The sequence below is a fragment of the Plectropomus leopardus genome, chromosome 15 (genome assembly GCF_026936395.1).
Source record: "Plectropomus leopardus strain MGB_pleo_1.0 chromosome 15, ASM2693639v1, whole genome shotgun sequence".
NCBI lineage: Eukaryota > Metazoa > Chordata > Actinopteri > Perciformes > Serranidae > Plectropomus > Plectropomus leopardus.
The window spans coordinates 7,060,739-7,074,803 of record NC_142190.1 but is presented as its reverse complement, the minus strand read 5'-3'; the positions used below and the strand labels follow the sequence as shown (position 1 = coordinate 7,074,803).

General features: G+C 37.9%; 1 protein-coding gene across 1 annotated transcript; it reads right to left on the bottom strand.

Annotated features, from left to right (window-relative positions):
* Window positions 1-1,176: 1,176 nt before the first annotated feature.
* On the bottom strand, window positions 1,177-13,560 carry LOC121952945 (putative monooxygenase p33MONOX). The gene is made up of 9 exons (XM_042499832.2): window positions 13,401-13,560; window positions 11,514-11,643; window positions 11,235-11,300; window positions 9,026-9,201; window positions 8,731-8,845; window positions 8,017-8,144; window positions 6,887-6,990; window positions 6,615-6,790; window positions 1,177-3,564 (listed from the first exon to the last, which is right to left on the bottom strand). The coding sequence occupies exons 3-9, from the start codon at window positions 11,257-11,259 to the stop codon at window positions 3,353-3,355; spliced, it is 936 nt and encodes a 311-aa protein (XP_042355766.1). The 5' UTR covers window positions 11,260-11,300; window positions 11,514-11,643; window positions 13,401-13,560; the 3' UTR covers window positions 1,177-3,352.
* Between the last annotated feature and the right edge of the window lie 505 nt (window positions 13,561-14,065).

The following is a 14,065-nucleotide window of genomic DNA, read 5'->3' as shown; positions in this document are numbered from 1 at the left end:
ATCCTGACCTTTTGTTTTCCCTCCAGGTCTGATTGTCTGCCCCACCCTGATTAATTTCACCTGTCCCTCACCAGTCCTGCAGTCAGCTCACCTGTTCTCACTTCCCCAATTAGAGTTTCCCTACTTATACCTGCCCAGTTCATTTGTTCTGGTTCAGTCTGTCTTTATTTTTGGTTTGTTAACTCCTTTTTGCCTGTGCCTGCATGCTCATTACTCTGATTTGGGGCAAGCGCTTTTCAAATAAATCTTTATATCCGTCTAGCTACCTCAGTTGTCTACGTTCAAGTACAAGCCTGCTACTTTTTCTCCAAATTCCCGACACATTTTCACTTGCCACCATGCTCTGTTCTGTTGATCTGTTGTCAAGTTTGATTTCATCGAGACGTCAAACATGACACCAGAAGAAATAAGTTACACTTCTGTTGGCAATTGAAAAAGTTTATTGGCTGTTTTTGATGGGTTTCCTGGATTTAAAATTATGAGAAAAGGGTATTAGTTAATACTACACTACAATATATATATAAAAAAATTAAAAAATATATATTTTTTGATATCTTTCATTTTGTTTCTGTCAAGTTTCTTTGCACTGACATTTTCATCTTTTGGGTGTTCTGCTCTCTTTAGTGTCATTTCACAGGACCATAGAGAGCTTGTGAAGCTGAGCTACACACAGTTTATAGTCTTTCTGGATTATCTATTCCTTTAACCCTTTAACGACTGGATCGACATTAGTTTCTTGCGCTGCATCCAGACACCTTTCACACGCATTTAAACCTTTGAAAAATATTTTAAAAAGAAAAAGATTTTTTTTCGGAGAGCTATATTTCTTATTATCATAGTTAGATTTTTTTTTTTTTTTACAGAATAATTAGATTTTTAAGCTTTTTTGGCTCCTGTCCCCTTTTTAATTTTTTTTTTTACTTTTCCATTTGTTTTCTTTTTTTGCCAATCTTCAGGTCATTTTCTTGTACTTTGTGGTAATTTCCTGCTTATTTCTGGATCATTTCCTTTAAATTGCTCATTGCCCTCTTCCCATGTTTTTGAGAGAAATTAAGCCAATTTGCTTAGCTTTCAAAGAGTAAAGTGTAAAAGTAAAGTGTGCTTTGTCAAACCCCATGAAAGTTTGACAGTTTGAAAATTTGTTTTAAGAAACACTTAATTCATACTAAACATGACTCTTTGAGAACGTAACATTTATTCTCATTTTCCAAACAGTTTTGGCAAAAAACAAAGTGTACAAACAATGTATAAACCAAGGAAAATATCTCTTTACCGTCAACTGAAGAAAATATTGAACAAAATAACAAAACTAATTCAGTCAATTTATACGACAGTCACACCACCATACAGAGGAGATTCAGATGTGATACTTGAGTCAGGGAGAGATTTAAAGGGAACAGCGTCACACTTTAAACACTTTAAGCACTTGTGAACACAAACTATGAAACAGAAACTTTAACTTAAAAGAAACAGTCATATTCATTTAATATTTACAGCTGCTGACACCGGCGCGTGTGTGTCGTCTTCTGTTTACAACTTTAGGATTGATCGACACAACATCTGACTGACCCACAGCAGAGTTACGATAGGCAGGTGAAATTTCACTCCATAAAACAGACAAACTCGTGCATTGCTGACTTAGCAGCGTCTGTTTTTACAATACACATGGAATCTATTACAGTTCCAGCAAACGGACTGCTGTTTCCACGTAATAATTGAAGTAAAATAATAGTAACAACAATCAGCCAGGTGCTATGTGAATCTACAAAGCTTAACACTTAACATCTTGCAGAAACCTCGTATGAAAGCAACTTAATTGCACTGCAGGAAAGTCTGACACCTCTTTAGTGAGAAAAACTGCAGAAATCTTCCTGCAGTTTCTAGAATAAAACCCTGTAATTCATTCATTTTCTGTTGTAGCAATGCAATGTGTTTTCTCAACATTTCCTTGCACCTCACATTTTTAAATGCCAGGTCTGTGTGTGAAATGCTCTTTCACTTTTTCTGGGTGACACAAGGTTTCTGCAGGATGCACACACAATCTTTCTCTTAAGTTGTTCATGTTCAGCACCAGAACTCATCGGAAAAAGGAACCCTTCATATTTGACTAAAAAACAGAAGCTGGCATGTTACTGAGCTCACACACTGAAAACTCAAAGACACTTTAAACCCTGTCCGTATTTTCGGTCCTTTTTAATATTTCCATTTCGATTGAATCCAGCAATCTGGAAACCCTGAAACGCAGCAGCAGTGTCAGTGTGTGACTTTTTGTCACATGCAGCTCTGATCTATACAATTTTTTTTTTCTTCTGATCCCAAAAAACTAAAATCTGTTGCTACAGTAGCATATAAAAAAAATCTATACATTAAAACATAAAAAACTTTAACACAAAACAAATAAGTGGAACGTTTCAGTGAGCAGGTGCCGAATTTTCAGTATTTCCTGAGACAATTTTTTTTTTTTTTTTACAATTGATTTTGGATTTGTTTGTTCTGTTGGTTTGATTAAATTACAATTATGGTTAGACTTATTCTTCCCACCCTGCTTATTGAAATGCCCCTTTAGGGAGACAAATGAAGTTTTCATGTAGAGACCAAAAACACTGAACAGGAGGAAGTTTTCTCACTGTAATCTGCATCCTGGAGGGCTGTGTACTGTAATATGAGAGGGTTTTGGTCTGGTTGGGAAGAGTGTGGATAAAGTGCATATAGAGGGGATCATCCTAAACCAGGTTCACCATAATCTTCACAAAATCCTGAAGTGGCCCTCCAGGTAATCTGGTGTCAGAAGTCCAAATTGATGTAGCCAGGTGTAACAGTTAAAAGGATGAAGGACAGAAGGATTTTACAGCCAAGCAACAAAGTCAACGCCCGAGCAATGCAGAGAGGAAACTCTACTTTTTTAAAATTTGTTTCAGTGGCCAAGATGGTGGGTAGTCAGTGGTGATCTGAATGTTGGAGCTACTGTTGAATGGTCCCATGAAACAGCTTGGAGGTTAATGTTTCAACAGGTTTTTACATGAAAAATGATAATAATTTCTCTCCTCCAAAGCTGAGGTTTAACTGTTTGCTTTTGGGTTTTGTTCTTCTCCAAAATGAGTGTGCCTAACCTTGGGATTGAGTGGCGTTGTTATTACTAACAGAAATAATGTACGAAAGTTTGAAAATGACACCCACGTTTTAATAAAACAGATTTATCTGCACAAGCAGACCTGCAGGATCCGTATTTCGAGGGGTCAGCTGGCTCGCCCCTAAACTTCATGATGGCATTGCTGGATGAAAATGTCAGCCCAAATATTTCATGGGACCTTCGGCGTCTTGAGTGACGAGCAGCTTCGACACACGTCACATCTTAAAAGCCAGAGGGCGTGAGGATGTTCATGTCTCTGTGTTTGAGCTTGTGTGGGCGCGCTCCCTGCCGTCGACCCTCCACTGTGGGAATCTCCATTTTGGGAGGGGCCACCTTCTGAGCCACGGGGGCGTCAGCCAGCCGCGTGGCCTGTGACTTCATTACCTCCATTGGGGTCGGCTTCTGGGCACCGCGGTACCCCATCAATGCAAAGCCTGCCAGAAAAAGAGAAAAGAAAATAATCAGGGCTGTTAACGCAATGCTCGTAAAGTTTTTTATTTTATTTTATTTTTTTTAATTCACATTAATCACCGTCTGCTGTTCCTGTCTTTAAGAGGCTGTACCGGGTTGAGTTTGAGTGATGATACTGCTGAAACTAGAAGAGAGAAAGTAAACTAAATAACGCTCCAAAGTTTGGCAAAATTTTGGCCACGGAAAAACTGCATGCCCGAAGGATTTGAGTTATAAAAATAGCTTTAATGTTGTTTATTTGTCTTAACATCCACCGTGGATGATTTATTTACAGCCTGTACTGCAGTCTGTAAATCATCTCAATAACTTCCTATGACATCTGGTGGACAGATCTGCTTCACATCAACAACTTTTTAAAGTGCTTTTGCCTGAAGCTCTTTAACTTATTAGACCTCAAAATCTAAGTAAATATTTAACTTTTTAAACCTGATTTCACATTTTCATTTTATTTATTGAATATTTTAACTTTGTCCTCATCATTGTTATTATGTATTATCTGTTATCTATTGCATATAAGTCTGTCCACTCTGGGTCCTTTTCTCCCGAAAGAGGATGTTTTATTGTTTTTTATTTAAATAAAACATTAAATAAATAAATACATCTAAATAAAGTAAATAAAGTAACCAAGAAAATTAATCAAAGACAGAAACTTAATTCCAACCTCTAAAGAATCTGTTTTCAGTGTTAGTGAATGTATTAAATTAAGTGCTACAGATGGTGTATGGTGTGTTGGTGGAGGTTTGTGCTCCTCTGGTTTATCGTGTATTATTGGATTGTTCAACAAAATGGCAAAGATTTAATATCCTGGCAGTGCAACGCGAAGTTTGCTCAATGACCCTGCCATCAGTCAGGACACCTGAGGTTATTTATCACCATGTTTATCACCACAGGAGGAGGTGAGTGAAGGGGTGAGCGTTTGTTTGTGTATGTGTTTCGTCCGCTGTCTAGTGATAGAAAAGGCCTAAATTGCACTTTACACAGACAACAAGTTTATACTATTTAACGTAAGATTACAGTGGGGCATTTTTTGTGTATTTTAATGTAATTAGTCTTTGACAGTCAAAGTTCAGTTCGGGGCCCATTCATGGCACACCATACAATATTATTTAATCAACAAATGAATCAGTGACAGTGCTATCATACAGTTTTTAGACATGTAAAAAGTACGATTTAAGTAGGCGGAGCTAATGTGGTTTCATAACAAGACGGTAAACAAGCAAACTAATGGTTACCTAACAGCAGACCTTTCTGGCGCGGTAGCAGACATAATGCTAATGATAATGATAATGATATAATAAACTTTATTTATATAGCACCTTCTAGACAGGAAATGCAGCACAAAGTGCTTTACAATAATGGGATTATAAGCACAGAGTGCTTCATATGAAAACAGACAGAATAAACATAAAAAAGGGCAGCAAGGCAATTTAGAGAACATAACATTTAAAGAACATTTAAAAACAGTTTAAAACAAAAATTAAGTGCTTAAATTCGTAAAATCATAAGATGAAATCAAGTGAGATACATTTTAAAAGAATTGCAGCAGTCCTAAGTGTAAAAAGGAGAGTTTTAGAAAGTCAGAGCTAGTTAAAAGCTACAGTGAACATGCACTTTTAGCTTTTTTAAAAAATATATATATTTATGACATGGCCACAGCAAAGTAGTAATGTCGACAGTGATCGCCATTGCTTTCAGGAGTGGTGGAAAATTGAATACTTTAACGCTGAAAGACAAAACAGTTTGTCTAATTTGTTTCTAAGGTTTTTTTATAACCCATATGACATGAGGAACAGCTGGACCCCAGGGATTTTTTACATAATCTAATCTGACTCCCACCCAAAAATATCCAGATAACCGCGGTTTAAGAGGGTGAATTTCATGCCCAATTTTGTTGTGCAAATAACTACTGAAACAAATAAATGTAACTGTCATAAAAAAAAAGTTCATCAATGTTTTAAGATTTTTTATTTTTCATCTCTATTTATTCTCAAGGCCTTTCATTGACGCTTCATTAACCTTGTGTGTTTTTATTCTCTGACAATGTTTACTTCATTTTTGTTTGAATGCTTTTTATTGCCATTGACAACTATTTAAGCACTTTGCAACCCTTTTTTTAAAAAGTGCTAAATACACTCTGAAAACTGTGACATTTCTAAACAATTGTTCTGAGTATATGGAGAGATTTTTGTCAATGTTCATACAGGTGTTTGGCATTATTGTATCTGCGAATACATTTCTCTGAAATTGAAAAGAAAATCCTTAAAATTTAATTTTAGCTGCCTTACTTTATAACAGAACCAACACTTTCCTGGTTAGTATCTCATATATTAATGTCTGTTTTTACATCAGTGCCTAAAACCTTAAAATCTATTTCCAGGTTACAATAATATTCCTGCTAATGACGAAGATATGCTGTTGAAGTGGATTTTCTGTCTTTGAGTGAAGAGCACCACAACGAAGTTAGTCTGTTACTTTATTGCAGCACCGCTATAAATGTCAATATCTACCCCTTTATAATGAAAAATTAAACCGACTCAGGATAGTGTGAGTTTCTGGCCATTTTGTGAAAGATATCACGCATTTATTTGATTTGTTAGAAACCTTTTTTTTAGCTTACAGATCTGTGAGGGAAACAACAGCGAAAACCTTTTGAAGTTTCACATAAATGACCTACCCAAAGTCATCGAGGAAAAAAGCTTCTCAGAGTTTCCAAACGCCATGTTTCGTCTGACATGAAAATAGAAACGTTGTTTCTCAGCAGCTGTTGGTGCTCTGAAATCAAACGCTTTTGATCGGACTTTTATACCACTGCGATGCAGAACAAGTGAACTTCACGCTAGAATTTGGTCTGCGTTTACTGTCAGTCCGAAGATCATTCGTTAACCCATTAACCCAATTTATTACATCTCTTCTCCTCATTGCATAACGTGTGTTGTTACATAACGTATTGGCATGCCAGAACAAACAGGAGGGAGTATTTTTTGGCACCCCGCAGTGAGGCGATGCTGGTTACCTGGAGCTGTTGGGTCTGATCCCAGGTCAGAAGCCGACTTCTGGACGAGAGGCCGCGGGCCAAATACGCTCCATCGCTCAACTGCACCTCCCACTGCTGCGTCTCCTCCTCCCAGGTCTACGCTGCTGTTGGAGGAGCTGATGCTGATCTCTGAACTCGTACTGCCAAACCAGCCCCTAAAAACACAGAGTGCAAACTATCTGAGTTTGTTCATGATTAGATGATTAAGTGTGTGTGTGTGTGTGTGTGTGTGTGTGTGTGTGTGTGTGTACCTGCGTTGTTGTTTTGGGGAGGTGTGTGGTGTGTTGGATGGAGTGGACTGGGCGGACGAGGTCTGCCGCTCTTCTCTGGCCTCCATGCTCTGGATTTGCAATTTCTGAACAGCAACAAAAAAAACAAACTGAAGTAAAATCTTGGACGTATTTGCAGATAGATTTCAGTTTCATGGACCAGGACTCTGAAACTGTCATGAAATTACCATTAAGCACATTTTAAAGGGGATCTGCAGTAGGAGTTCTACTGCATGCGAGAAAAAAACATTATTTAAAGCCTTTTGTTACTCCAGAGGGAGCTGCGTCAATTCTCATAAATAGTCCCAAGTTGACCTATTATTACTGCTTTAAGAAACAGCTTAAAGATCTTTTTGGTAGTTAGGATGATTCATTTCCATCATCTGACAAACAAAAAATTAATGAAACAACAGACAAAGTGAAATTCTGCTCTGCTGAAACACTGCATTTATTAAAGCGATACTGCACTGATTTTCATCCAGGTCTGTGTCACTGTGGTGTGAGGAGTCTGTGCAGATAAACAGTGTTACGGAGGCCCCCAGGTTTTCAGCCCCCAAAGCTCCCCGCCTGTCCACCAGCCAAAATTGGATAACAAAAAAAAAGACATATTTCACTTAACCTAGTGGATGTTTGCTCACAGCCATGAACAGTTCATCTGCACTCACTCCCCACAAAGCAGTGACACAGACCTGGTTAGAATTAGCAGTGCATGCCTTTGTATCTGCACCAACACTGATTTTCTCTGCCTGCAATAACAGCTACACAGTAAGCACAATGGCAAATGACTTTCTTATTACATTTCACAGTAGCACTATCTTGAACATAAAAGTCCATAAAATAAAAACACACTTAGTTATAGGCATTTCTGGTGCTGGGTTCCTGTATTCGATATCTTTAAGATATTAACCGAAATAACCAAGTCAAACAGTCCTGGTATTTGATCCTTTTTTTTTCCCAGATTGAAAAAATCACCACAAGCACTCTTTGATTTAATGCAATGTGTGAATGGCCAACTACAGCAGCAGATACAAACTCGTACAGCGAAGTCGAGCACGGTGTTGCTGATGATGTGTGTGTGTGGGTGTGTGTGTGTATTCCAGTGCAGGTCTTACCTGGAGTGATTCGGGCAGGCGGTGGTGGTGTCTTGTCTCCTCAGCGGTGAGGCCTTTATGGGGAGTGTAGCTGGTGTCAGTGAGCCCCGCTCTCTGCTCGAACTTGTACACGCTATCCTGAGTCTGCTCTGAAAGAGAGGGAGAGAAAATAGTTTTAATAATTGTTTTAAGGGACAATCCAATAACTCCACTACCTGCTAACTAACTAACTAACTAACTGCTTTCCGTCCCAATATCAGCGGTAAGTGCCGTATGATCAGGGATGGACAAAGTGCACAACTCTATTACTCGAGTATGGATACTCCTGGTCAAACATTACTCTAATACAAGTGAGAGTTGCTGAGTCAAAGTATTACTTGAGTTAAAATATTTGAGTTAGAGTATTTACTTTTAAAAATACTTCAGTATATTGCAGAGCATGATACCAATTAAATTAAATAATGTATTAAACATGACAAAGCAAATGTTATGAGAGCCTTCGCAGGAATGCAGTGGAGTCAAAGAAGTACGTTTTCAAAAAAATAATAGTGAAATAAAGATACTCAAAAACTGTACTTGAGTACAGTACTCGAGTAAATGTACTTTATTACTGTCTACCACTGTGTATGATACAGTGCGGAGTGGGGGCGGTGAGCTGGCCTGTGGAAAAAGCTCTGAAATAAGAGGAAGTTCTTCTTAAACAGAATATTATGGTCATTAAGAGATGTAACTTACTGGTGATGAGAGAATTCATGATGATGGAGGATGCCTTGGTCTTCACTACATTTGGTGACCTGCAGGGGGCGCTCTCCGGCACCACAGACTGACTCACTGCGCCACTTTCATCCTCCTGGTGGGAAAAAACCCACACCATCATAATCATCATCTACATACTGAATCACGCCTTCCTCTTAATAATACAGACAGAAATAGAATAGTTTAACAGTAAATTAGGTTGTGTGTGTGTGTGTGTGTGTGTGTGTGTGTGTGTGTGTGTGTGTGTGTGTGTGTTGTGGAGGCCCTGGCTCACCTCAGCCAGGTGTGTGAACTTCCTCTCTGGTATGATGGGTCGTCTCCACAGGTTATTGATGCTGATGTCGTGTGGGGGCGTGGACATGGGGGCCTCCAGGTTGTCGTCGTAGCTGAGGCCCCGGCGGGTCATCCCGATGGGGAGCTTCATCCCGCCCATCCCCGAGCCCTCGATGGCTGCGGACACAATGAAACAAACGGCAGCTAAACAACAGCTTTCCCTTCACGCTCATCACTCTGACACGGCGGCTCAGCAGAAACTAGCAGAAATCGATGACTCAGAAAGAGGACAGTCGTTAACTGCCTCACCAGTTGGCGGGTCTCCCAGCATGCCCCTCGGCTCCATGTTGTTAGGTAATTCAGTGAGTGTCACATGCACGTTAAAAGTTTTAGGAGTATTCCATGTCTGTGTTTGTGCATGTGAACATCACACACTAGTTTCAGAAACCTGGATCATGTTTTAAAAAATGGGTGTTTATTTTGTTTTGTGTAAACTTTATTTCCCCAAATAATCAAAGAGGATACTGTAGGACTAATCTTGGGTTAACTGTGAGACACTGGGACCCTGTCTTCTACACAGGAGCAAGACACACAGGTTTAATATTTGTTTCACCTCTTTTTGTTCTCTTTGTAGCCGTTATGCATCTCTCTGTGATTTTGTATATCTCTGTAGTCATTTAGTGTCTCTTTGTGGTCTTTTAGTGTCTCTTTGGTGTCATTTTGTGTGTCGTTGTGGCTGTTTTGACTCTTTTTATAGCCATTGTGAGTCTCCTTTATGCTGTAAAGCATCTTTTAATGTGTTTGTAGTATTTTTTTCCCTTTACTGCTGTTTTTGTTTTTCATGCAGCATTCCTACAGACAGGACTTGTGCTTTTGCTCTTGTTTAGTTCCTCAGAGCCAGTAGATAAGGATATTAATAGATACTAATACACAATGTGATTCAGTGTGACTCACAGTATAAATGTGTGGTTTAAATCCACTCAGATTTGTCTGACAAAACAAGACAAAACAATCTGTGTGACGCAACAAGTCGGTATTTCCTCCATCTGCTTCCAGTTGAAAGTAAAACTCTGCCTGCAAGCTAAAAATCACAGAGAAGACGCTGAGGGCTTTAGAGGAAAGATGCTGTGGTCTGGCAAAACAGATGAATATTGAATATAGAAACATTGTATCATACAGTACAGAGCACAGGTATGTTGACGCCTGTGCATTACACCCATATCTGTTGCTGAACATTTAATTCCAGCCAATAAATCAGGCTTCCCACCAGATTTTGAAATCTGACTGCAGTGATTTGCTCCCATTCAGCCACTAAAGCATCAGTGAGGTCAGGTAGTTTGTCTGCATTTATGTGTGAGTATCATTTTTATGTGTTTGTTTGATTATGTGTGCCATCGTCTGGGATTTTTGGTGTGATGATACTGGTATGAGTGTGTTGGATGACGTTGGGTGGGAAAACCCTTTTCTTAATGGACATGTCTTTGTAAAAGGGGGCATTGTCTACTGGAAACAGGAAAAGGCCACAATCAAACTGTTGCTATAAAGTTTGGAGCATGTTATTGTCTAAAATGTCGCTGCAAGAGTAAGATTTCCCTTCGCTGAAAGTAAACGGCCGAGCTCAAACCATGAAAAACAGCCCCGTATCAGCATGGAAAGAATAACTTTTAATTTGAGAACCCAGACGGAAACCTTGGATGAAAACTGGACAAAATGGATAGTGAATGTTTCATGTGTCAGATTTGACTTAATGTCAAGTATCAGAAACACATTGTAAATTGCCTAATAGCCACCCATTGTATACATGTGCTGGTTTTGATCCAAAACCCTTGTCTTGAGAATTAAATTTTTTTTGTTTGCTTCTCGACTTATTTTCTACACCTATTTTATTGTATTGTTTTAATCTATTTAACTAACTTTTTTGTCTTTTTCCCACCTATTTATTTGTCCATTTAATTTTTATGTATTTATTCATTTATCTCTGTGATTTTGTTTCTCTGTAGTCATTTAATGTATCTTTATTTCGTTATTTATCTGCTTATTTATGTATTTATTTTTCCTTTTCACATGATTGAAAAGGTCTTTGTCTTTATTTGGTTGTGTCTTTTGTTTTCTATGTTCACATAAACCAATAAAAAAAGAATAAAAACTAAAAAAGGAAAAACAGTCCCAGACCAAAAAAAGCAATGACTTCTGCACCAACAAATAATCACCTGGTAAGTCCCCTGAGCCGGACATAGTTTCAGTAAGACGGTAAACAAGATCAAGCAGGACAAGACCTGGAAAAAGAGAGACAGAGTTTTCTCAATTATCTGGGGCTTTCATAGGATGAAAAAGTCCTCTCTTCACAGAACACATTTTATTCTGCAGCCCTATTCATCTGTTATATTTTTCCATAAATATCAGCGTGCATTCGAATACAGCAGAAGAGCAGAAGAGACACAAACACACTGAGCGAGATATGTGGTGGCACACGGTGAACAGGCTCCTACCTTCCGGCTGTGTTGATGTGATGCGAACTGGCTGGTGAGGTGACAGTGGCAACGGTTATATCGGTCTGTGTGAGACACACAAAGCCCTCTGGCAATGCATTGTGGGTAAGCAGCCGGGCCAGAGAAGCAACTATGTAGACAGGGGAGGTCAAAGGTCAACAGTGTGACAATCTCATCCATATAATTTGAGACAAATCCTTTTTACACTGAATTCTTTTGATATATTTCTTAAGGAATGTCAATCATTTGGCAGATTTATCCAGAAATAATAGCTGTAAAGAACCGTGAAAAAACTAGTAGTTACATTTCATTTTCATCTGTGAGAAGAAAATACCTTTATTTAACTGTATAAGAATTTTTCATGCTTGATTTGCCTGTTTCAACACTTAATGCTCATTAAAACAATGAGATGTTACGCTGTTTTTTCAGTGAAACATTCAAACTCAAAGACCATTCAATCACACTCTCATGCTCTTGATATATTGTGCATTATTTTACACAGATCAAAATCCAAGTTTGCATTCATTTTATATTTGCAAACTTTAACAGTTCCACTAAAAGGATGAAAAAATATGTTACACTGTCTTAATTAATGCTTGTTATTGTATACATTTTTAATGCTGAATGTACCAGCAGGGCCAAAAATGTAAACTATAGGTTTTATTTTAGGTTATTTTCACAAAATGGTGAGAAGGGAATACCGATTAAGACAGAAAAGATACAGTGTATGACAGAGGGGGCTTATGCTCTGTTATAACCAGTAGCTGACAGCAGGGTTGTCCCAGAGGATCACGGCAGACAGGCTGATTACATAATACCTGCAGCGGCGCTGCATCACTGACTTCAAAATAAAAGCATTTCTCTTTTCTTGTGTGCTTGATCGAACAAGCCTTGCAGTTTACACAGTAGACTTTATAATTATGTATTATTGTTATTATTATGATACAGCTGACTTATTGGGAACTGAATGATAAATGTAAATAGAAGCTGCATGCCCTCTCTTAAAGAGACTTCTCTTTGACCACAAACCAGATACTGTCTGTCAAAGACAAAAATAGAAATATATACACACCACCATCCCCAGACAGCATATATATATATATATATATATATATATATATATATATATATATATATATATATATATATATATATATGAATGGGTGTGTGGAAAGATGATGTTAGTGTTTTGAAAAAAGATGATGATTTTTGACTGCTTCGCACTGGTGAAATAAACCAGCTACGACCTCTGTATAACCAGTATCTATTATGTATAGCTAAGCTTGATCTTTCAGCGCGATCACATCACAAAGAAAACCAAAATAATCAAAGTCTGCCAGCATTATTCACGATAAGAGCCATAATCCCATACTCGCAAAACTCCATTCAAACACTCGGCATTTTAAGGCATTTTAAAGGCAGTGAGGACGGGCGGTATATTACTGTTTTATTGATGCCTTCGACATTCACGATATCAGTTTAAATAAAGGAAATACCAGAATCACCGAATAACGTTTATTTCCTTGCTAATGTTTTAGCCTGATCGTTTATGTACGTCTCGGTGAGGGAGGCAACACAGAGGAGCCCGTTTTAAAACGTACATTTTCCCCTTTAAACAGGAAATATTGGGGATTTAATTGATGCCGAATGAAAGAATGGCTACTTCAAATTCACAAAATGTATTTAGTCGACTTTTTTCTCTTGCATACGTCAACACAGAAGCGCTGAAACGTTAAATTATTCATTTTTTGGAGTGTAGTTTGGTGGCAGCAGGAAGGTCGACGCGCCAGATAGCGGAACTGAAGCTGGCTGAAGGACAAGATGCTCATCAGCTGTCTGCTAACATCTGTCGACAAAAAAGTGCTTGTCTGCCTTATTTTCACTCACCGGAGGTAGAGGCGGTTTCACGACGACGATTCAGACATCGATGATCCTCCAATGTCGATGGGATCGCGTAGAAAACAACGGAGATGTTGGGTAGCAGCCATTATTGTGTCCGATAAATAATAGCCGCTTCCTCTCCATAGAACGGTACGTCGCCTGTTCTCGCGGCACATCGCGAGAGTTCTTAAAAAATGACTTAGGGTTACAAAGCAAGTATAAGCAAAGTTGTAATACGCAATTAAAATTTTTAAACTCATTAATTTTAAATTTGCAAAAGTGACTAGGTTATTTAGACATTTCAGTTTAGTTATACCTTTATAGCAGACCTTTTTTTCCCTTTTCTTTTAATTTATTATGAATTTGAATTTATTTTTTTATTAGGAAATATTGTCATACACTCTCTATTTTGGAAAATGTTGACTATATCTGTATAAAATGCATCAATAAAGTTTAAGGAATGTGAAAAGTTTCAAACACAAGTGCACATATTGAAATATTTTTTAAAAAAATTTAAATGTATTTATCTAATAAACCAACACAACTCTTTTTTTGTGGAAATTACTAACTTTATTTTTTGAATACTAAATATCTTTATTTTTTATTTTCTTTTATTATTTGTTGTATCTTTTTATTTATTCATTTAAAATACTAAAGCCTTTGTAATGTCT